The 26,244-nt window shown below is 38.7% G+C and overlaps 1 protein-coding gene across 6 annotated transcripts in view; it reads right to left on the reverse strand.

Annotated features, from left to right (window-relative positions):
* cntn5 (contactin 5) overlaps positions 1 to 26,244 on the reverse strand; it is a 123,901-nt gene that overhangs the window by 67,528 nt on the left and 30,129 nt on the right. For all 6 annotated transcript variants that reach the window (XM_035910275.2, XM_087851139.1, XM_087851138.1 and 3 more), the window contains exons 2-3: positions 17,671 to 17,788; positions 2,569 to 2,775 (exon numbers count right to left, since the gene is read on the reverse strand). In XM_035910275.2, coding sequence (XP_035766168.2) covers positions 2,569 to 2,775; positions 17,671 to 17,725 — 262 coding nt within the window. In that variant the 5' untranslated portion in view covers positions 17,726 to 17,788. The remainder of the gene's footprint in view (positions 1 to 2,568; positions 2,776 to 17,670; positions 17,789 to 26,244) is intronic.

Genomic DNA, 26,244 nt, shown 5'->3' on the forward strand with positions numbered 1-26,244 from the left:
TATTTAAAATCTAATTTTTTTTTTAAATTTACACTGGGTATCTTAGTCTAATAGGAGAATCTGTTTGATGTGTCTGAAACATTTAAGTATGACAAATATGCAAACAAATTACTAATCAGGAATGGGACTATTACTTCTTCACAGCAATACTGAAGAGCTGTTCAACCAACATGTTTGTGATAATTTGAAAACACTTGAGAGTTGGATAAAAAAAAAAACCCCATATCATTCTTTAAGTGCATTTGTATTTGTTTATGTGTTTGTCCGTAGAAAATACAAACACATACACAAGCATATGTGTCATTCAATTTCAAGTGTCATGGCCATCTGTCAGTCATAGAGTCAAAAAACTCAATACCCCCTTCAATCCACCAACGGTACATTACTTGTTGGCATCCATTTCATCCACTGAACATCAATCCGGTGCGATGGTATAATGGTCCTGTCAACACTGACAGTGGAGAGGCATTACCCTCACCTTGGTTATATAGATGTAAGTCATTTTATGGCTACCTAGTGATAATGCTGTCACAAAGTAAAAAAGGCAGAAAGATAGGCAGAAAGGAATAGACAAGCGCCTGGAACAGAAAAGAAGGTAACAAAGGAAACAAAAAATGAAAAAAAAAAAAGGATAGATATTATAATTTTATGCCTGCTTCTAATATGACTCACTTTATTAGGAACTACTGATCCGGTTTGACAATAGAGAAACTGCTTCAGATTTCCATTAATGAGCCTTCCAGATGCAATAAGCATGATGTAATTAATCACATCAAAGCATCAATGTGTCATTAGATCCTCAAGACTTATTAATTCTTGAAATCAGGACACTAAGTGACCCATGTAAATTTATGATATTGTGTTTCCATTGTGCATTTGGGGTATTACATCTTGTCTTTGACATAGCTATCCATTATTTCTTTCTATGCTGGCAGAAGCACAGTGAGCACAATATTGCAATGATCCCACTTCAATTTCACAAAGGGCATGACCCTGGTCTCCCCGGAGAATGCGGTGATAACGGATAGGTACAATTCATTTCCAGACCAAACCTAAACAGAGAGAAACATATAAAGACTAACCTAATATGGCAAACTCTTGCCAGAGTGCAGACATAGCAGAGTGCATTCACACCAAATACTTTTGGAGGAGCTCAGTCAAACTCTGGAGTGCCTTCCCTTTTGGTTAGGCTCATTTTGGCGGGTGAGAACACTGTCAAATGAACTTCACAATTCAGGTCTCACTCCTGTATAGGCTGACTTGAAAGTAGTTGACCCTGACTGAGAATGTAATCCAGAACTAACAACAGAAAATAGCGTGAAAAAGTGCCACTCTCTACTTATAAGGAGTTAGAAGCTGATATTGATAGCTAGTAAGACATACTATGCCATAAAAGAAAAAACATACTCGGCTTTCTCTTCCTACTTTGCTAAACAGTGTATACTATAAAGTGTAAATTAAAATGGGAGATGACTTCTATGCAGCAAAAACAATGTCCAAATTCTCCCATTAACCCTTTAAAGCCGGTAGGAGCGGCATGCTCCGTTTTGCATAACTATTTTTAAATCCCGGTAGAACTGCAACCATGTAAGCTAGCGCAATAATTTTTTTTTGCATATGAAACCGGGCGAGTTGTACTTACATCTTATGCCATCAGCTTGTTCTAGGTCACAGTTTCCTTCCACATATAACTTTGCAAAAACTGCATAAAAAACACTTGCAGCAACAAAAACATAATATTCCAGAAACACGCTTTGCCGATGCGATCAGCTGTTCATACCACTTCCTATGTCCATCAGCGCGAACTATCGCATGTCCGCCATGACCTGCCCGAAACCGGAAGTGACGTCATATGGCGGAAATGTAGTTTTCTTACCAGCAGGGCCTTATGAGCATATACTGGTGTTTTTAAAAGTTATGTTTGACTTTATGACTTTCTGTGTCGTTTCTGGGATGCTTAGGACTCATATTGCACTGCTGGAAATAGTTTATTTTGATGCATATGCTGCTTTTTTTTGCAAATTTGCATTATAATATTTTTTTTTTCGTTTTTCATGCAGTATATAAAAATCGGTATATTTCAAAAATAAAACTATGAAGACACTTAAAATAAATTTCCTGTGGTGGGAAACTATTTTGTGCAACTTTTTTGTATTTACAGTTTTGAGGGATAAGCCTCTTAAATTTCTCTAACTAGAAATACATGTTAAAAAAACAAAAACAATTTTCAATTTTTTGGTAGTTTATTGCACTTTTTTGCAATTTATTTAATTACTATGCACTTAATGCATACATATTATTAAAATTTGGGTTGTAATGGTTTTATTGATGTATGTCAACTTGAAATGCTCCCAAAAATGGCACTACAGCATGTAAAAATATAATATAAGCTCTGGCGGACTTGGCTCTATGGTAGGTCATAAAGGGTTAATAAGCTTTTGTGTTTATATATATGTATCCCTATTGAAACATTTGCTTGTATATATGCAAGTATGAACGCAAACTCTAACAAATCAAAAACTTTTGAGAGAAAACAAACTGAGATTTTGACTGCTCCATTAGTTTTACCTTCGCTTCTATAGTCCTCCTGAGAGCTATGCAGACTCAGGGCTGACAGGGGGTGACTGGAGAAAGCAGGCCAGTCAGGAGTCACCAGCCCACTGCTGTAGTGTTGAGGTCTGCCGCGTGAGTTGAGCACTGAAGAAGAGCTGTCTGGCTTCATTCGTAATACTGCTGCATATGATATAGGCCGTGCTGCAACAGCTCTTGCGAAATCTGGGGGGGGAAAAAAATGTGGAACACAGTTTAAGGATAAATCATTTATGTTCAGGATGTTAACTGAAACTGAAGTTAAATTTGTCAACAATAACAACAAATTCAGTTTTAGTGGATATTTGTTACAGCAAGTCAATGTCCAAATTGAATGAACAAATTACGAAAGCACTAACCTTTTTAATAAATAAGAAAGAGAAAAGTACCCCAGTGTAGTGTATAGTATAAAACTCAGCAGCAAAACAACTCTAGTCAGTTTTCATTCTGCAAGGAATAGAATAATTTGGAGCAAACTTGTGCTTACAAACAAGTCATAGCACACAGGCAAAGATAAAGGAGAAAGCAGGTGTGTCGTAAAACTTAGAGAGGGAAATAAACAGAAAAAAACACCTTACAATGTCTAAAAAATGCATAGAAATGATATAGTTGATCTAATTTCTGAGTAAAATTGTAACCACAAGGTCTAAGAGATTTGTGTAAGATTAAATATCTGCCTGTTAAAGTCCCAATATCCACCTAATATAAAAGTCATTTTCAAAATCACTACCACAGTACCTGTTAAAAAGGTGTGAAATTACCCATAAAGATACTAATTTCTTTTTTTTAAACATTTTTTTTATTCTTCAATTTAAATCTAGGAGTCTGTTTTCCCATTTGGCTCTCATACAGTCTGGTTTTTTTTATTTGGAGCATCTGCTGCGTAGCACCATTTGATGTACTGACTAAAAAGGCACTTATGATGCCTTAGGTGAAAACATGCAGTTCTTAAAAGGAACCACAGACACACTGCACATTCTGGAGATTACTGTCATCAAAGTCTCAAATTGAATAAAATGGTAAGTGTAACAGAACAGGAGAGAAACAGATTCCTTTAAAGTCAAAGAGACCGTGGAGGTTCAGAATAATATCCTCTCTGAAAAAAGACGTCGAGGCTGTCACTAGTCATCGCTGTCACCATAAATTTCTGCAGCTTATTTCTGAAGAATTCAGTCCACTTTTTTAATGGTATTGTTCCAATTCGTTTTCCTTTTGTGATACGATTAATATAACTCAAGAAAACATAAACAATTAGTGTATTTTTCTGCTTGAAATTGAATCCTTGTTTCACACGTTTCAAAGCAACTGTACGATACAGCTAAGGAATAGCTAAAATTACTGGTACTATGGAACAAATCCTGTGCAAATATATGGCTCAAACTAAAATGCATAAGACTGTAATCTTGAAGCTCAAGAAGAACTTAATCAGATATCTGCAAAGGAGGGTGGGAGTTTCTTACTCTACATGATAAAGCACTGTGAAAGAACTGAACAAAACTGAGAAATAATTATGTGTCCTTGGGGACAAAAAAAAAAAAAGCAATCTGCAAATGGAGAGCAGGCAATTACAGCATTACATATTCTGCTGAGAAACAGGATATGGAACTCCATTTGAAATTAAAGATACTGTGAGTTTGAACATTGAAAAGCAAAGCAATTAGTAGTTGGTTGGTAGTCAGTTAAACCATTTATCCAGCCAAAAATCAGCTTAGTTTGTGGTGTAAATCATATTCTCACTGCTGATGCCTGCAACAGTACCTTTCAGTACTTCATTAAATGTGCCTTTCACACCTGGAAAGGTACAAATTGTATTAAATTGAGAGAGAATTCCAAAATAAAATTATAGCTAATTTTTAGAGCCTCAGTAATATGGCTTAATGGCATTGTAATAATGCAATGCATTTATATTAGCACTGTTTGTAATGTTCAACATAAATATTTTAAATGCAGTATTTGTTAAAAAGCGCTCCTGTTATGGCGTTATTTTTGTGCCTCTATTCTGAGCGCAAGTGCAAATGCAAGTGTTGCATTTTGAGGAGAAAATTATTTTGAGCGAAGAAAAGTTTAATTTGAGCGAACAAAATTCTTTTCTGCGTACAAGAAATGTCTTAGTGTAGCTAAACCTATTTTTGGTTAGTATGTTATTTATTTTAAAATATATAATTTTTTAAGACCATTGTTGGTTTTAATCTAGCTTAAAGCAAACCACTCCACTGGATTTGGCTACATTTTGGACAGTGCTTCCTGAATAGAGTAGCTAGTGAGCCGATTGGAGAACAAAACAGCCAATCAGAATCTTTGCATCCAAGTCTGTGAATGGTTGGTTTTGTGGCACATTTATAACGTGTACAGAAAGAGTTGAGCGTGTAGGGTGCAGAGATGTTGAGCAACACGCTGAGAGCAGGTCCGCAGATATCTGTCAGCGCACAGAGCAGAAATCTGAGCAAGAGCAAATGCAACAACTGCGCGAGAGGGGCTGTTATTGTGTGTGTATATGGATGATAGCAAACACTGAAATACATTTCTTGCACGCAGCAATGAATTTTGTTTGCTCAAATTAAGCTTTTCTTTGCTCAAAATAATTTTCTCCTCAAAATGCAACATTTGCACTTGCAGTTTTTTTTAAATGTGCGCCCAGAATAGAGGCACAAAAACAATGCCATATCCTGTCATCCCATGCATTACCTGCATGGGAGGAGCATGGTCCCCCATTAGAGTCCAGTGGGGGTCAGGAGCGCTACTACAGGGTTCCATACCTACCATCCTAGATTTTGTATACCCAAATCCAGTGGAGTTTGCATGGTTGAGGATGGCCCAGGAAAATATTCTCCCAGCAGATGCAACAAAACGCTTCAGTTTCCAGATATTATTGGATCACCTTAAGCTGCTTATTGCCGACTCCTGTAGCAACTTTAGGTTCCCTTATACCAACACAATGGATGCCCTCAACCAGCAGTATGGACAGCTGGCCCTTCAGCGTATTGCAGAGTTAATGGACAGGCAACTTCTCATATCAGGAGATACCAAGACCTTCAGGATGTTTGGTCTAAAGGTACGATCACTGGTCAGCATGCTTTCACAGTTACGGAGGGAAGGAATTGTAGAGATGGAATGTGGGTCTCATGTGTCAAGGCTGCTTGAGAAACTGACCCATGGTATTAGGTCCAGTTTCCAGCAGTGACACATTCACCCTCAGAACATTCTTGTTCCTACACTTAGGGACTTCTCCCACATGCTTGAAAATGAGCTTTGAAAACCCAGTTGTTACCACACAGACGAGGGCCCTCAGTCATGAAAGATGCTCTCTTTGTGACAGGCTACTAGTAACAAAGTGCCTAAAGATATGATTTAAATTTCATTATTTGCAAAGTTATCTATAATGTGTGGACACAAAAGTGTCTCATCCTTAGAGTTAGGTGCCTTCAAGGATTCACAGGTCAGTGCCAATAAATCTATGAAAGTGGTCAGGTCAGTGTATTTTAAATGCAATCATTGGAAACGGGTGAAAAACTTTGAAAGCGCTTGAAGAATTGCTCGAGACCACTTTAGAAAAATAGCAAAGAAGTCTGACTCTTTAGTAGACAAAATATAAAGACATGAGGTGTACTTTTGCACAGTATTGTAATTACTTATGTATGAGATGATGGGTATGCAGCCTGGCAACATGACCCTGTAGGCCTGGTGTAGGGTAAAGAAACCCAGAGAAAAACTAGAAAGATCTGTCATGCCCTGCAATGAACATTTAGAGTCACACAGGAATACAGAGTGAGTCACACAAAGTTCTGCTTATGATCGTGTTTGTCACACTGATTTTTTTTTGCAATTCAAGCAGAGCTCAGAACATAATATATGACTGAATTTCATATAACTGAGCTGAGGCCAAGCTATCAGAAGCAGACTGGTCTTAAGCATATTTGATGCAAAAATGTATAAAGCAACTTAGTATCTTTGACTGACAGCTAAGATGTAATGGTTGAAAGAAACTGAATGATTACAAGGAAACAGCTTGTTATAAAACAGGTTGATCCTGTTAAAGATGACAGCTGCAATGACTTCATTTAGTCAAGATTTAAAATACTGTCAGGACATACAGCTCATTTCTCTCGCTAAACAGGACATCTCCATGTAAACATGCCGTATCTCATCAATGCCAGTTGGCATACTTCCTGCAGTGGAAATAAATAATAATGTTACTAGATTCATCAGACTTTAACAGTGATAAATAATAATGACTACAACACTGTATCATGTATCATGCATGTATCATTTTGTAACCAAACCACAGCGCCTAAAATCAGAATGAAATCATTAGGATACCTGAGAGATTTCCAGTCCTAAGAAGTACAAAACTATGAGGGGTAATTTTTACCAAAGGACTAGTGAATCAAATAAAAGCTTACCCCAAGAGTATTAACACAAGCCTTTGATGCAAATTCAGACTGGGCCGGAACCATAAAGACATAGCCCAGAAGTGTTTTTCACAGTACAAAATGAGTCATACTTATAGGGAGCATGGGATTTTAGAATACTCATGTGCTTGAGCAACAATATGGCTTCATTTAATATATAACATACTGTAGCTATTGTAGGACTATCACAATTCTGACACACTCAGATATGATAATCTAGTGTTTTTTAAATATTAAGGTCTAAGTAGCTTTCATTTTTTTTTTTACATTGTATTATACTAGGGGTGGGTTTTGATAATCGATTTATCGATTAAAATCGATTCTGTCTTGGATAACGTGATATCGATTCATTAAAATCCTGAATTGATTTTTTGAATATTAATTTATTTTGCCCAAAACGCCAGAATCTCAGGTTAAACCGCACAACATTTCAAGAACCACCAAACAGCTAAAACAGTAAATGAGAGCAAGTACACAGATTCTGCACAAAGGTGTAAACACAAAGCATGGAACCGCAGATCAGAATCAGTGAGATGTCACCTTTCTCAGCTGACGGCACGGACACGGTTGGGGCTGAAAGCCGACAGCTCGCTGATTCCGATGTTTCAGCGGGTCCGCGCTTTGTGTTCACGCCCTTTTTGCAGTGATTCTAAAGCTGTTAGTTTTATCTCTCTCCAAACAATATTGACCGAACCAGCAGCAAAAGAAGATCCAAACTACGCTTCACAAAAACATCGTCATGAATTCCCTCTGACTTTTGCTGTTTTGCTTCCACCTTGATAAAATCACACTTCATGCACAGCTCTCTCTCTCTCTCTCTGTACTTCAAGAACAGTTTCCCGTCTAAAAATCTGTTTTCTGCATTATTTGCTTGCTCATTACACACAATTCTACCGTTGTTTACAGCGCTGTCGGCCGCTGTTTTTTCCCTTTTACTTACTTCCGAAAAGAAAACCTAATTTCTGCTGTTCAATAGGCTACTGAACAAATGTAAACTTTTTAAAATCATGCAAAATGCAAAACGCTTAGCCGTGTCTCTAATAAAACCGCTGTAACTTCAGAGGTAATGTTCATGTGTTGATTAATGGTTTTCTTTCATTTTTGATGTACTGCAGAATATTTTTATAAAATCCCAGGCCAGGAAAATCACCTTCATGTTTTTCTGTGTTTTATCTTCAGCTGCTTTGACACAAAGGCATCTGCTGTGATGCTCACACCTTTGATAATGTCTTGCGAGTGTCAGCTTCCTTTTTATAGATACAAAAATATGTAAATGTACTGATCTGAATTATAATATTTCTGACTGTCTGAGGCAAAATTTCCCAGATTTAAATCGAATCGAATCGAATCGAATCGTGGATCAAATCGATTCGGGACCTTGTGAATCGGAATCGAATCGATTCTAGAAATCAGTGACGATACCCAGCCCTATATTATACTTGATGTACCTTGGTGTCCCTAAAGTAATAAACCAGTAAGACAGTCATAATTCCTGACAGTCAGGTTGAGACAAGCTAAAGAAACTGGTTACTAGGTAATTTTTGAAGGATTTTCTGAAAAACTTTTGGATTGGTGGCTTTGTGAATTTGGGGTATCCTGTGTGCGACTTTTGTTAAATCAACGGCACAAGCTACTGTGTAGCTAAATAACTGTAACACAGTAATTTCCTAACCGTTGGAATAAATAAGGCATTTTTTATATCCTATCTTTTCTTGCCCTTTGTGAAACAATATAATACTTGTCATTGCTTTTATGGGTTTAATTGTATTATTAATTGTTTTAATAGCTTTTACAATACATATATAGACTTAGCACGTGAATTATACTTCTGCGTCAGATCTACATCGTAACTTTCGCCATAATGGGAACCCCATTTTAACCCAATGCCACAACCTTCTGTGTAACTTGGAGTACATCTCCCGAGAAATGTCTGTATGTACTACCAGTTTGGTTGAGGCATACCACAATGACTTTGAATGTCATGGAAGGTTGCAGTGTAGGGATAAAAGGAGTTTCTGGTTACATGATTTAGGTAACCTGAGTTGGGATGTACATATTTCCTGCAGAATCAAGCATGAGACTGTTACACACTGAATGCACTGTGAAAAAAAAAAACCCCAAATTTCCAAATCGAAATTTGCCGTGTAACGTATGTAGACACTGAACGCGTTGCATTTTTGTGACGAATTAGTCATAAAAAAATGCATTATGAAAAAAATTACGTCAACATAGAGGCATGATGAGCTGGTTCTGATTTTTCTTAACAATAAAACTAAGAAACTGAGATTCTGGTTCATCCAATTCTCACGAGAAGGCAGCAGTAGGGAGAATTTCGTAGTTTGATCCAGGAGTTGAAACTGTATCACGCTTTTGTACATACTGCAGGATGTAAGTAGGGCATTTTGAGGTCTTGTTGGCAGGGCTGAGATCACATCTGAAAAGGCAGAGAAATCATTTCAGAGAACCGATTGACCCGGATCAGCATCTCGCTGTGTCTGAAGTGAAAGACTAATATTTTACTATTTCCATCTCATTGTGTATTCACTACACATCTACAGAAATTCAGTGATCTGATTTGTCCAATCTGTTTAGTCAGATCCCCCAAAAATCTAAAAAAAAATCTGAAAAATTGAGCTTGATTTAAAAAAAAATAAATAAATGTTACAAATTTGTCCAGTTAAATTACATGGTCAGTGTGAACAGTTGCATTAAGAGTAGATGAGTAAGAAAAATATTTTCAACTCATGAAATATTGGCATGGATTTTATGCATCTGGTGTTTAGAGGCCCTAAGAAGCAGTGATGAAGCCTTTTTCTCCTTCATATCAGTAAACTAGTTCTAAGTCACACACGAACAGCTTAGTTTCACCCATTATGGATGAGTAATGCAGACACACCTGAGCTTAGTACATAGTCGTTGCTCATTATGCCAGGGGTTCAAGACGGTACAATAAAATACTGTGAATTACTAACACAGCTTTACCACTTAATGCAATAGTAAAGCTGCAGTGCCTGTAAAGTACATAACAACAGTGGTGATTAAGCTACTGTCATTTCAATGAATTTATATTGTAACAGCCATCCAAATATTATTTATTGTTTCCGCTGACTTCATAAAAAAGATATACACTCACAAGCCACTCTTTAGGTATTATATTATATATAAAAGGTGCCGAAAATTCCTATGAGATTTTAGTCCATATTAACATGATAGCATAATGCAGTTAATGCAGATTTGTTTGCTGTACTCCTAAAGTGTGAAACTCCTATTCAACCACATCTAACAAGGTGCTATTATATATATTGTCATTCTCAGATTACTTGAGCTTTGGGGCATGCTGCTTTATCCTTCAGGAAACAGCCATCAGAGCATGAGTACATTGTAGTTATAAAGGGATGCACATGGTCAGCAACAACACTCAGGTAAGCTGTGGGATATAAATAATGCTCAATTTGTACAAAGGGGCCTAAAGTATACCAAGAAAATATACTCGCTACAGCACCATCACCAACCTGAAGTGTTGACACACGGCAGAATGGATCTGTGTTTTTATGTTTTTTATGCCAGATTGTGACCCTACCATCCAAATACCGCAGCAGAAATCGAGACTCATCAGACCGGGAAACATTTTATCAATCTTGAATTGTCACATTTTGGTGGTTCCTTATGAACTGTGGCCTCAGTTTTCTGTTCTTGGCTGAGTGGCACCCTGTGCAGTCTTCTCCTCCTATAGCTGATCTGCTCTACAGTCATTGCTTCAAGGTAGGATGTGTTGTGCATTTAAAAATGATCTTCTGCATATCTTGGACAACTAGTTGTTATTTGAGTTACTGTTGCCTTCCTGTCAGCTTGAAGCAGTGCAGCCCTTTTTGTCTGACCTCTGGCACCACCAAGGAATTTTTAACCAGAAAAATGCAGAGCCTATAACCAGATATCTTGATGCTGCTACTAAAATAAAACTATACATATTTGATTTTAACAGAGACATGTATGCTCCCTGGCTTGTTTGGAAAAACTATGCAAAATTATACACTGGCATCCTGGGTACCAGACAAGCAGACAAACAAAAAGTTACTATTATAATAAACATAACATAACGTTAAAGGGATATTGTACAAACTGCATGTATGCTTTAATTGACACAATGTTTGGTGGAGGTTATAAAACGTATCACTGTCTTTTCTCAGGAAAAATAGCATTCCTAAATCCTGACAAATACAGCAGTCAGACAAATAACTTTTTTTATTTGTTTGACTGCTGAAGCCAACGGGCACTTGCACTTGTCAGCTGTCACCTTCATCTGATAAAAGCAATGACCCTTGCAGATCCTGCTGATCCCTATCTTTCAGTGGGTGCAAAATCAGTCACACTCATTGTTGCTGAAAGGCCTGCACCTGCTGTATTTCAGGGAGCTCCAGAGCGATGCCATCGGTGATCGTTTCAGGTCTTAACACCACCTTCATGATAACATCAACAAAGGAGGCAACAGCCATTCTATACTTGAACAAAGAACAAAAAGTCAAACATTCCTGTTACCTTGTCTTTATTATGACGTGTGTTTTAAACTACTAGACTGTACGTTTACTTTAATGGAGATCACCTTTCTTTAATAAGCTACTCTAAATTATTATGCAGTATGCCTACAAAGGACACGTACATGGATTTGAGACAAGGGACTTAACATGCAAACAAAACAACAACAGAGGTGAAGGTGAGGCTAAAGGAGGATGACACGTTTCGAGTTAACAGAGGTGAGATCTGGAGAAACAAACACTGGGGAAACACTGAAAACCTATCCACTTGTATCAGGCCGTTGGGCTGACACTGTGCAGGGCACAATATATGCAAATCTTGTGGGGCTTTGTCGGCAGCCTCTGGACAATGGTGTGAAAAATTAATTAGAATAACATACAGTAAGTAGGTGAGACATTCGTGGGTGCTCAAGTAGATGGACATGATTAGCCATAGCCTGTAAGATTAATGAAGACCTTCACAAGAAGATTATATTGACTGAAGCTGATTATGCTTGAGACCATTTATTCAGTGGAATATCATTACAGATAGACCAATCCATACATCATATGCAACCTCACTTCACCTCATATCACAGTGGACTACTTACTAAAACCCAGTCTTTTTTCATGATCCTTGGCGTACGATGGGGATTGTATGAGTTGCTTCAACCTTGCCACAGTAACAATGAATCCGCAATGGTACTGTATGATTTATGGTATTAATGTGTCATACCTCCTGATGGAAAGTGTGGGAGTAAATTCAGTATGCTGCTTGTACTTGTTCCTTTTTTTTTTCTTAACATAAAATTCATATTGACGATGCATAATAATCCGACAAAAAAAAAAAAAGAAAAAGTCAGAGGTTATATGTTTTCTTTATCCTGATGGTTGGACCAAAAAAAGACTCCACTGTCACGCATTTGCAGAACTTAAAATGCAGACTCTGTAGACAATCGAACAAACTGGAAACACTTTTATTCAAACTGATGGAAAATCCCAAAATACAAATAGCAAGGTTCATATAGGACTCGACAATTCGGGCAGGGATGACACAAGGAGCAAAAACAGACACTGTGACACAAACTAAGGGAAAGACACCATTATATATATACACAAGAAGTGAACACAGCTGGTGTAAGGAAACATAGGTGGAAATGAAATGAAATACAAAGCACAAGAGACATTGAAAATAAAAGAGGAAGTAACAAATAGGAAACACAAGTAAGTTAAAAACAACATGTTCAAGGTGTGATGGTGAAGTCCAACATGTTGAAATTAATTAATCTTGAAACATTTTAAACTGATCAAATAATGTACAGGAAACACAGGAACATGACATCCACATTCCTTGCACTCAACACGGTTTAAATGTACCAGGTTAGCACAGGTTTGCGATTACTGATGACTGCTTTTCCTGTACACTGACTAACAGACCATGACTTTTGGATTATTGGAATGCTAGGCCAGTGGGAGATGCAGTTATGGCATGGGGGTGTCACTTTTTATAACAACTCCATATTTTAAAGTTTATTTTTCAAGGTATACAATTACAGCAATATATATTCAATGCATGGTCCGGCTCTGTGTACTGCATGCAAATACTCATTCGTTTCCCCACACACACACATCCATATTTCTGTCATTTGACTCTTTTGCCCTTGGTGAAAATTACTTCATGCATCACTTATACGGCACTACACATCTATATTCCCTGCAACCCACTTTTAATATTGAGATACCTCTGAGTTAACCAAGGAAAAGCTGAATTACCATTCCACACTTAACACTCCAAGAAATATTATATTTCAATCACTGGTGGACTGAGGTGGGAAAAAAAAAAAAAAAAAAGGCTTTAGACATTATGCCTGCCCAACCCACTTTGTTAGTGCCCTCTCCCTTCTATGTGATTTAAATATCTACAGAATAAAAGGACTGGACAACGAAGAGAGGCACAGGGGAAAGTAAAATAGAATGGAGCAACTACTGTCTTCAAACTGAGTATTTTCTGTTCTCATGGAGAACAGTGGGTCAAAAATCCATTATACAAACCATTGTGTCAAAAGTATTATACTAGACAAAGACAGCATCACACCCGTGGGAACAGCTGCTCACGGCTCCTACTGCTGATAATATTGAAAACCAGTTTGAAGTGTGGCACTCTTACTAAAATGTGACACATCTCTGATAGTTGTGAGTACTGAAAGCACACTTAGTTCGCAGTGCTGTTCTGACTAAAGTGGAGAACTACAACTCTCTCTCCATATATATATATATATATAATTATTACAACATTAGTCAAATACGTGTTGTATAAATTGAACAGCTCTTCCTCAGAGTCCACATATGGAAGATTCAACTTCAACGTCATTATGACCCAAACTATTTGTGGTATCACAGTTTTCAGGTAACAACAATTTGCAACAAATTTGCAACAATTAGACTCTATTCGTTTCAGTTACCTTCAAGACAAAAAATAGTGTTAATGTATGGATGAATGATGAAAAGAAAGTTTGGCTGAAGAAGAATGAAGGCAAACAAATTTAAAAACGTGTCATTGTCAAGCAACAATATCTGCCCCGAATATTTGGAAAAGGGTATTCTGAGTTAAAGCTCTGTCCTCCTGGAGTCCTCAACTAAATGGAGCTGGTCTCACAAACTGAATTCGTGATTTTAGGATGTTATTCGGGTTGCAAAACAATGTCTTGACTCAATATTACTACCCCCATATTTTGGCTCAAGACAATGTGTTTACTGGTTTATGCTTTACAGATGCTATAATTCATACATTTTGGTTGTTTTTGTATTTTTCTCTATTGGCATATGTGTTTTGTGTAATTTAGATGTTTCTATTCGTGTGTGTGTGTGTGTGTGTGTGTGTGTGTGTGTGTGCGTGTGCGTGCACTACTACTCTGTTGATAGTATTGCTGTCTATTGTAGCCTGTACACAAATGCAAAAGACAATTTAATCTAAAGTCATATCATGCTGTTAAATAAAGGTTAAAGAAAATGAAAAATATGCACATGCACAACAGTAGGTGTCTTATTTTTAGATTTGTATGCAATCATGAAATACTTTTGTTTACACTGTAATAAATCTCCTGGCATTGTCATTCAACTAAATCACACAAGAAAGAAACACAGACTGCATTTCCTGTATCCAATTTTCAGCTGAATTGCATAGATATGTTCAGTGAGTACTGCAGTCATCAGTGTAGGAGAATTGATGACATTCTTTCTATTTCCTTCTTTCTATGTCGCTATATGTGCAGTGCAAAAAATACCAAGTTAAAAATAATATAGCAAAAATATATATTTAAATACTTGAGTTTGTTGTACCTAACAGTATATGTGAACATATGTTCACCTATAATCCAGAAGAAGAAACAACCTTGCATTCTTTTTTTCTGAAAGGAAGCTAGTTTACAAAGCAGGAAGACAACAGAAGTCATTGTAGTAGTACTGAGATGAGACACCCATAATGAGCAAGCAGAGCAAATTCTGTCAACTGTACACATCTAAGGAACCAGGACACCAAATCCTGAGATCAAAAATCAATGGACAGAATTGGCTCAACTGAAACAAATTAACTACACAAGCCGCTAAGTCCCTGTTCATAAACTTGATAAACTGTTGAAGCCTTGACAAACAGAAAAAGAATTACTGAAAACTCCACAGTAACTTCCTGTCAGCTAATTTTAAAAAGTCCAAGTCACAGTTACTTAATAGTGGAATTTCTGTTAGTATTGATATCTTCTTACCACCTTCATACATACGCCAATACCTTGTAGTATTGTTTTCATTGGGAATTTGTGCCAAATGTACTACTACTACTATAAGATTCGGTTCATTGTTAAGTCCCATAGCAGACCTTAGTGAACCAGAGTCTGTTGACTCTCTAAGCAGTTTTCCTATTTCTCTATTCATGTTTGAAAAATCTGAATCTTCTATAGCAGCCGTGGCCTGTTCTGTTATTGCACATAAAGCAAAGAGACACCCACATAGAGACACACAAGCCATTTATGAGAAATTTCTTAAGTGCTCAGGTAGGGCTGAAAAGCTTTCAATAGTCACTGCACTTTGCAGTGATTCTTCTTGTGAATTTACTGAGACCATTGTTTTCAAAGGTTTTAAATGGGGTTCAAAAGTATTGTAAAAGCATTGCATTTAAAAGTTGAAAATTGGACACTTTGTGACGAAAAACAGCTTGATTAAAAACTAACTCAAAATTGTCAGTCACAGCTTTACCATCTCCTTCACACATTCCCACGTGCTCCATGCATTGCTTTTACAAAATCCCCGGGGAAGCAATGATTACAGTTTACAGACAGCAGTTCAAAATGCTTATGATTAGACTACATCAAACCTTATGGTGCTTTTGAAATACAAGCTCAGGCCTGTCAGCTGATGGAGTTCAAGCTCACATTTCCACTGGAGGCTTGTTAGGCAGCTTCCCTGCTAATACCAGTAGCAGAGGTTTGGGAGCCCACACTTTGGCTTTCTTGAACAGCATACAGTAGTTTCTGGGATGTTAACATTTTCAAATTGTGGTAAAGGTCTGGTTTGCTGTAATGTTAATGCAGCACTGTGGATAATTAGCATTCTGTGGTACAAACTGTACTGTCTACAAAAAACCATGTGTAATACATTTATGTCAATATATAAAATAAAATATATTCACAATCTAATTAATGCAAAAAAGTGGGCCACAATCAAAGGTATAAAAGAAATTTCCTATGTGACAGTCCCAAGAAACGAATTTTAATGTTAAATTTTTTTATTGAATAATAATTCAAGCGTTTTTTTCCCCCACAGAATTATATTTAGTGCTCCTATGCAAATACTTAAAATGTACCCTGTGAAAAATCATTAACCAAGAAATATAATCAGTCCAAGACAGTGGAGTGGGAGTCTGTCTGACCACAAGATTAAAGGCTCTCTGGAGAGGGAACTGAGTGATATCAAGGACCATCACAGAGGCAACTTGTCCAGCCAGCCCGTTGGTGGGAAAATGAGAGGAAGTGGGTTGGAGCTAGACATTTTTGAATTTGTCACCAAATTGACCATTAATATATCTGAGTGGCCCACCCTAAATTCTGTCTGTGGCAAATGTGGGCTAACAACACACAATACTGAATCAGGAATAGTTGCCTGAACAACAATGGTTGTTTTATACAGGATGAGCTATTTTCATTAGAACCATAAAATGAGAAAAGTAAAAAGAAAGATTTGTTTTTTTTTCTTTGTTGCTTCATGTCACTTCTATACAAGCTAAATCATTTTTTTGGCAGCTAAAAATAAATTATATCTTGCTCTGTTCCTTTGTATGCCCACAATTTATTCAGAAGCAAACAGCTCCAAGAGACAATGTTTAAAACTCAAGAAACAGTTGTTTCCATTTATTATTATGGTTTAACAAGCAGACCAGTGAGGTCAGTGCAGCTTCTCTGACTTCCATAAATGAAGCTCAGAGAAAGGCCCAGAGTGCACAAACCCTTCTCTGGTGGGTTGAAAGAACTGTTAAAAGGGCAGAATCCATTAGACCGGCAAATCCATGTTCTAGACTGACAGAGGGAGTCGCTTGATCCGTAACTTGAAATTTTGCGCTCACTGCTAAACACACTGGTGAAGATGTAGCATGGGAAGATAATGGATACCAGACAGATAAAGCGGAGCACTGGTATGTTGAAACTAATTACTACTGAGCCAGTTAATCTTGCATGATACTTTAAAGGTACTTGGATATACATTCATGTTACGTAAATTTACTTTTATTCTTTCTTTATTAATTAGGTAGAAAGGTATGAATAAAATAAAACTTGGTAATGAGTAATTACTTTGTACAGCAACCACAGAAGGTGTGCAAAGGTGTTCCCAATTTTATCTCCTTTAGAAACCAAGAAGAACCTGGCATATAACTTCTTGGATTTAAATACAAAACGTGTCTTTTTAAAGATGTGAAAGTGAAAAAAAATATCCCCCATATTTGACACCGATAAATGAATGAATAAATAAATTCTCCTACATGTGGCGCATTTATCCCCGGCAAGTTATCATTTTAGATATTACTGTATAATTGTCTTTTTGTAATATTAATACTTTAAATTATTCTGTACATCTTTTCTTAATAGTCTCTGAACACAAGCTCTTGAATTTCTTACCTGAAAGGCCACTGATGACAGACAGGAGGAGGAATGGTTTCCATGGTGACCCCATACTTGTTGAAGAGGTCCCTTCTGCAAGAATGTTAGCAGGTCTGCTTCTTCATTAAAGCTGCGCCTACAAACATTAGGAAACAAATCAGTTGGTGGGAGGATGTACCTCTGTTTATCACATACAACCAGAAGCACCCTGTAGAACACAACAGCTGTCAATCAAAAATCCCTGTGAAAATCTCACTGAATAGAGTGCGCATTTATTTTCTTATCACATGATCACAGGGATGTTTCACACCACACAATCTGGACTTCAGGGGGGTTACACATGACAAGATTGCTCCCACTCCATAATTTCATGCAAAATTTATACAGTGGGCAAGACGACTATCCCATCCTGGGCTCTTCACACCCTCTCTAATTGCATGCAGTCTATCACGGCTATTAAATTCCCATTATACCACAGAACTGCTTTACATCTTGTACTGAGAAAAATCCAACATGCATCATGTAATCAGATAGTGACTGACACCAACTTGGCTACTGAAGTGACAAATGCATGCTGCAGTTACACAGTGTGAATAGTTTGTGAATAGCAACAAAATCCTTGAAATTTCACGATGAAGAATGTTTTGCAGTTACAATATATAAAGGACTCTTTGAAAGCACGACATGCGCCTTTTGCTTAACTCCTTTGCTTAACGCTTAATAGGAGCGCGTTTTATAAGTCTGTAATTATTTTCAACTGTATTTAGCTTATTATATTAGAGAGAAAAGAGGCTTTTTTGTTAACAAATCAAACCTTATAAACCAATTCTTATACACAAAATTCAACAACCAGCTAAACCTATTTTAATCTTCTAACTAAAATACACAATAATATGTGAATAGTGATAATTGTGTCATCTGCAGGTGATTTAACACCAGATTCTCCACAAACAGGTGACGCAACACAGCAGAGAGCTGACCATCATCCAGCGCTTTGCCCCAGCTGCGTTGTGAACAGCTCCCTGCACCAACTTTTCATGGCACTATGATATCATCACATCCAGCCAGGATTATGACTTACAGGCATTGAGTCATAATTCCACAGATGGTAGCTTCGCACCATTGGCTTCTCATCCAAGCACATCCACTTAACGTCTGAACCAGCGGTTCCTCTCGTACTGAGCGTTTTACTACTCCAAAACACATCGTCAGCAGAGTAAATCTGACCTACCTTAAGACGGTAAAAGCCCAAGCTCACCTTTCTCTTTTCAGTGGGTGAATATTCAAACAATAGATTGATAATGCAGAGCAAACTGGGGCATTACTGCATTATGGGATGTGACACAATAATTGTTTAATCTCAGTTATCTTGTTTTTAATAATTGTTGGAAGCCAAAGTGGTAATGGAAAATTAAATTTTAATTACAAACCCAGTCTTGGACTAACGGTGGTATAGTTGCATGAGGAGTGACATGAAGGTTATCTCCTGTAGACTTGTTCAAACTTAGTGCTTGCTTTGCTGGATTTATTAAAAGATCTTTCCCAATGCATTTTTTAACAAATAAACTTTCTTGGTTCAGCAAACCAGTAAACATAAAAAAATAAAATAAAAATACTGGAGTATGTTTTATTCCTGCACAAAAGTCCTTTTTCATTCAGTACCATCAGTTATAAGTTAAGCATAAAACATGATCACAATAGCAAACACTAATAAAATATCCACTGCACCTCAACTTATGGATGAGTCTACAGTGCTAACAGGATATATATTGCATAATATACAGTTTGTGTGGGCCTGTGCTTTGAAAAGAATAAGGTTTGCTGACCTTGTTATGCTCATTGTCAATAATCTCTATATTAAAAAGTGGTATTTCTCCAGTTATCTGACAGGAGTGCATTCATTTAAAATCTCTTTTTTAATTTGGCTCTTTTTTTACTTTTATCTCAGTGACAGTGTCTCTTATCTTTATTTAAGTCTGTGTCATTTAGATCATTAACACAGCTGCACAGGCAGCTCTGAGGGTTGAGGGAAGCATGTCCAGATCCAGTAGTTATGTCACATTCATTATTTATCCGTCCTTGTCTTTGCTTCACCTCATTCACTCACCTGCAATGCACAATGCAGCAGCAGTACTGCTGGGTTAAATTATTAGTAACACAGAAATTAGGCTGTTATTTAGAGAGAGAAAGAGAGAAAAACATAAGGAAATAAAAGAGAAAGAAGAAAGCAAGGTAAACAGATTATTCTTACTTGTAATATATGCAGGGTTTTTTTGTCTGCAGCTTGTTCACTGCAAGCAATCAGCTAGTTTCCCTATAAATAAGGCACCTGTAAAGTTTTTTCTTTTCTTTACAGGTGAAAAAAAATGTCAAACTCAAACTCGAAAATGAGGAATATGGTTTTTATGTTCCTATTTCTTAGCCATTTCGTATTTCTTTCCACGCTTGGTAATATAAAAAATAATAAATTAAATAGCTGATTGTATGCTGTCTAGACAGTTGTCTGCACAGGCTGTTGAAAATTTCCCTTCTTTTTGGAAAAAAAGTGTTCACCCTCCTTCACCTCACTCTGACCTTTTGTGCGTCTCACATGAATACAAGGGAGTAAAAATAGATCCTACAAAAGCAGCGTAAGAGAACATGAGCAGAAGGATTCTGCATACATTAAAACACAGAAAATCACCTAAGACAGCCAAGCAGTTTCTCTTCTTTCTTGAACACATGGGTCAGCTCATTGACACACAAACTCCTGGACACGCGTTGGACTGAACTACTCCCACATTACTCCCCAGGTGATAAGTGAAACCAGAAGTGTCTTTCTTTTTTGTGGATATTAGAGGAAAAAAAGCCGATACTCTGTATCAGGTTGCCTTAGTAGCAGTCTTAAGTAAACTTCATATCCCACATCATTTCACACTGCGTACACTTACATTTGCAGGTAGTGTAATAAGACTATTTAATATATAGCGCAGTAATTCTACTAGAAAAAGGTGCGGTGCCTTTGAATACTATTCATTCTATAGCTTGTCTGGTATGTGAGCCCTGAAACTGCTTCAGTTGTAGTGAGAGTCACTGAGGAGTAAAATTCACATCAGTCCACTGCACACTTAAGCTGATGAGAGACACTGGGATGCTTTTCCTCAAACCCGTGTACTTTCAATAGGACAGCTTCTGCTGTATGATGATGGCTGGGAATCTTACTGTGGCTGAGAGGACGTGTCTCTGGTCATTTTATCTTATGTGTTCAGTTGCAGTAGAAAACTGGCCTATTTTAAAAGATTTCTTAAAGCGCTGATGTCTTATGAGGCAAACATAATATTGCTGTAGCGGGGTATTTGGTATGTTGTACCAGAGAAACTAAAGAGTATGAGTATATGAGAAGGACATTTTTATAAATGTCCCAGTTTTAAATTCCAGCAGAGCGCGTTTATCTAGGCTTAGACTCTGATTAGGCAGCTGTCTGATAGCACAATGAGTTTGAAGTGTAATCCTTCAATAAGTGCAATATAAGCTAAAATGTTTCTTGGTTCTGCTGTAAGTCAGATATAAATGGCTTATTCATATTTGCGGGACGAAATAAAGATCATCACTTTAGTTTAGGCATCAAAATATACTAATGAATGAATGGGGTTCTTTAAAGAAATCTACAGTATTTAGCATCACCTGTGACCTGTGATTAACAGGAAGTGGAATGTCAATACATATATTTTTTGTCAGGTACTTGTCATTTTAAGAGATCACAGGTCCTTTTTGTATGTATCAAGTAAAGTGTGTTGGTAGTTGGACAACCTAAGGTTTAACCAACTCAACTGCTCTGTGTTTCATTCTGCCAGACATGCCATTTGTTGAATCAGCTTTCATTTTCCAGTCAACCGTAAATTTCACATGGGAGAAAAACAATTTTAGATAGCCTTTGATTCACAAGCCAATACAATGGATATTGTACAACCAGAAACTGGGCTCAAAAAAGTAAATAATTCACAAGAATAAAATTAATGTATGCTTAATTTTACTCAAAGATTTTATTTAGCTCTTATCATATGCTGAAGAATTCTAAGAGTTTTTATTTTACTAAAAGACAAATATTTTGCTTTCTACATGACAAAGTGATCTACAAAAAGAGTGAATATTCAGTACTCCACAGTAGCCTGCAACATTTCATTTATATACATTAGGGGGCTGTGGAGCTGAATCCTGCGACACTTCTGTCCAGCCGATCACAGCTTAGCTAGAGGAGCATTAATGAGGTGGTGCAGAGGCTACAACAATGTCCGCTGACAGTCCTCATTGTGATGCCTCTACTTTGTGTTTTCACAAGACGTATTCCATTAAATATGTGCAGACATTGTTTGTCAGGCTGAGTCTGAACAACACCAGTCGCAAACATTGCCTGAAAACATTCCCCAGGTAGCTATATTCTCATTAACTGCTTATTGCAGGATATTGTGGAATTTTAGACAATGAAGGACAAGCGCATAATTTAGATGCTTCTGACAGCCTTCTAAAATGGAATGAATTATGATGATTCAATTACAATGTAGCGTGACACTTATGTATTTTGGCGGGACCTGTTGTTGTTGTATGCTTGTAGTTTTTTTGTCACCAGAAATATTAAGCCCCCCCCCCCCGAAATTCATCAATTTGCTATGGATTATTCAACAACTTGGACATGTTTCTATTCATGCTTGAAAACAATGATGTCTTGGATGTAACCTTTGTATTTTTTAACAAAGGTATTAGCACAACAAATATTGAGTCATACAGGAAAATGAAAGCCATGATGGCAAATGTGCTACCACAGATATCCAGATTGTGGTTGTAATGATCATTTTCACGCTCCCTTGCCTCACCTTGTCACCTGTTTCAATTAGCATACATTTTGTGGATCAGGAAAGGTAAGTCTACCAAATGCTGAGACTAGAAATGTAATCAGTGCCACTATAGTATATTACAGCATTTGTCACTGATAGGAACACATTCAAATACACACACACACACGCACACACACACACACACAATGTTTATTTGCTGAAATTTAACAGATGTATGCAATCAGATACATTCTCCAGCCCTGCAAAAAGCAGTGCGTAACTTGTCATCTTACTCTCAGAGTCTGTCAACACGCTGAGTAAATAAAGTAATAAAACAACTAGGCAACATGGTGTTGGATCTTTTGTACATATACAAAGCAAATTGTAGCTGTAGTATCCAGTAGCATCTGCATCAGTAGAATATACCAACAGCAGAAGCACAAATACTCAGGACACTGGCAGCCACAAACATCTGCCTGCTCCTCTGCAAACATCTGACTATAATCATGCTAAAAATATGTTTGAGAGGTGATGAGTGAAGCCACTTCACAAGTCTATGATGCTCGTCTCTGCTGCACTTGCTCACTCATTTGTGGATACTGTCATATAAACACTTGGTGTCTATATATTATATACAGAACTATGCAAAAGTCTTGAGCCACCCTTTATTATTTTATATTTTTCAAGGAAAATGGGAAATAAGTGCAAAGATTTAATGAATAAAAAAGTATATAAAGGCTTTTTTTGCACAATTCTAACAGGCTTCAAAGTCAGTATTTGGCATGGCCCCCTTTATTCTTCAACAAAACTCAAGAACAAGAACACAATCGTTCTTGCTTTCTTAAAAGATATCCCAAAGCTCCTTTTGCCTTTTGTTCAGCTCTCTATCAAGATGATCCCGCAACGTTTCAATAATGTTGAGGTCTGGGCTCTGGGGAGGCCAATCCATGACTGAGAGTATTCATTGTGTGTGTGTGTGTGTGTGTGACATGACAGAGCCTCCACTCCTTTACTCCTTTTCTTCTTCACTCAACCGCTTTTCTGACCTCATTTCTACACGTTGAAGATATTGTTAATTAAATATTTGATTCAAATTTAGTTCATAATTCAGTTTTTCATAAGACAGGGAACCCTTCCAGTGGGACCATGTCTGATGAGGCTTCAGTGAACGGAAGGAAGATCAACTTTAGGGTCACATGTATCTCTCAGGCAGGTCCTTTGTCAGGTCTCAGTTAAGCTATTTTCCTCAGTTTAAAGGACAAGACCTCCAGATCCTATTCATCTGCTATTGATCTTTCTTTAAAAACACTTTTTCTTTTGTCCTTTACTTGTCCAGTTTCCTCAGACTTTTTAAGGACATACTGCACAACATGCCAAGATGCGCCAAGTTTTCAGCTAATAGCTCATTGGGAATCAAAGAGCTGCTAGGTACAAAAATACTTGTGTATGTTTTCTGTAATCTGTAGCAAAAATACCATTTTACACCCACCCACACCCATAAAGTTTTTACAACTTTATAAATATGAGCAAGACTTTTGCTCATATTTAGTGGACTGAACTGATCATACTCATATTCATTTGCTCCTGTAATTATCAAAGAATGATAATGCTAAACCTTATTGTAAAATTACATTGTGGTGGGGCGTGGCCTGCGGTGCAGTGCAGGGAAGGCGGACGCACCTGCACGGCATCTGCAATCACGCCCCGCCGACTTAAATATTGTAATGGGTGCTGTGTTTGGGGGTTGTTGTGGTGATAATGTTGAGCGGGCAGCGGGAGAACTGCAGCTCTGGGAGCATTGTGAACAGCAACTGTGAAAGTGCCAATGAAGTATGCTGCAGAGCATGAATTTGCACCCGGGTCTGCCGTGGTTGTTTACAGTGGTGCCGAAACCCAGGAAGGGAGGCACGGCAGACCCAGGACTGGGCCAGCAGAGGGAGGAGCTGGTGCAAATGGTGGCCGAGTTGGCGGCCACGCAGCAGGAGCAGGCGGTGGTGTGGCGCCGCCAGCGGGAAGAGCTGCAGGACCAGACTGAGCGTCACCTGCAGAGGATGGAGTACTTGGCAGCACTGATCCGGTCCTGCCCGACACCGCCGACACCCCCAGGGGCGCTACCCAACTGCGATGGGGTGGAGGAGATCTGGGCTGTGCAGGCGCCCGTGCCGGCCCCCAGGTTGCGACCAGCCAGGGACCAGCCTGCCGCTGCACCCATCCCCACTCCGCGAGTGGGAGCGGCTTGTGCCCGGCAGGGGCCTGCGCCCATTCCTGCTCCCCGGAGGAGGGACGTGGAGCAACAGCTGGGCCCACCACCAGCTCACCCACCTGCCCAGCCCGAGCCGGAGGTCAGCGCGGGGAGAGCGCGCGAGCCGGAGGTCAGCGCGGGGAGAGTGCGCGAACCGGAGGTCAGCGCGGGGAGAGCGTGCGTGCCGGTGTTTGAGGAGGCGCGCGAAGGTCCGCGCGTGCCGGTGTTCGAGGAGGCGCGCGAAGGTCCGCGCGTGCCTGGTGAGGAGGATGAGAAGGTGGAGGAGCTTCTCCAGCCGGGACTGGCGGCGGAGGAGGTGACGCGTGAGGGGCTGCTTCAGCCGGGAGCGGCGGCAGAGGAGGAGCCCGAGGTCCCCGTACCAAGGGAGCCTGCTCGGCCAGAGGGCGAGCTGTGTGACGGCCCCGCCAAGTCTGAGGGCGGCATGCTCGCCAGACCGGCCTCATCTCCACCAGAGGCCGGCGCGCCAATTGATGTTAGGTCGGCCCAGTCACCTGTGAGCCGTGACCACCTGCCACGCGGCCGACCTCCGGACCAGCTTCGCTGGCGCTGCTGGGTTCGCGGGCGGCCACCTGAACTCACAACTCCCCGTCGCTTGGCCAGGGCCCGGGGGTGCCGACGGTCCGGGCTGATCCCCTCTCCCGCTCGCGGTGGGGGGAGTAGGTTCGGCCGGATGGCTCCCCGGCCTCAGTCGGGCGATGGGGGTATGTGGTGGGGCGTGGCCTGCGGTGCAGTGCAGGGAAGGCGGACGCACCTGCACGGCATCTGCAATCACGCCCCGCCGACTTAAATATTGTAATGGGTGCTGTGTTTGGGGGTTGTTGTGGTGATAATGTTGAGCGGGCAGCGGGAGAGCTGCAGCTCTGGGAGCATTGTGAACAGCAACTGTGAAAGTGCCAATGAAGTATGCTGCAGAGCATGAATTTGCACCCGGGTCTGCCGTGGTTGTTTACATACATGTACACATTGTACCAGAACCACAAATGTTTTTATACAACGATATATATATGCTATACTATTTTCTTTTTTTCACTAATTGGATTAGACTGAAATGAATGACCGAAGGAATATTTGTTGGGATTAATTTTAGTGATTTGGAGTGGGAAATGTATGAAAGGTAAGATTAGGTCATTATTTATTTATTTTACCATAACCATGGTTCTGATATAGTTTATTAATCACAATTGATAATTTTTTCCAGCATAAAAACCTTCCTCTTCTGTTTACGATTACTATTTTTATTGTTAAAGTTGAGTTTTTGTTGCTTTTTTGTTATTCCTTTACTCTATTTACCATATTTTTTATTATTTTTATTGTTATTATTGTCAAATTATTATTATTATTGTCAAATAATAATAATAATAATTATTATTATTATTATTGTGATCAAATATTATTAGCATACTGGACTAAGTGAATTTCCAAAGCTACTCCAAATCCCAACCTTACATCATCATCTTTTTCATGCTTCCTTTTTTGACCGACCCCATCACCTTTTTAATATCTGTGGGATGTAGACTG

This window comes from Neolamprologus brichardi, chromosome 14 (genome assembly GCF_056152115.1).
Source record: "Neolamprologus brichardi isolate AB-2024 chromosome 14, ASM5615211v1, whole genome shotgun sequence".
NCBI lineage: Eukaryota > Metazoa > Chordata > Actinopteri > Cichliformes > Cichlidae > Neolamprologus > Neolamprologus brichardi.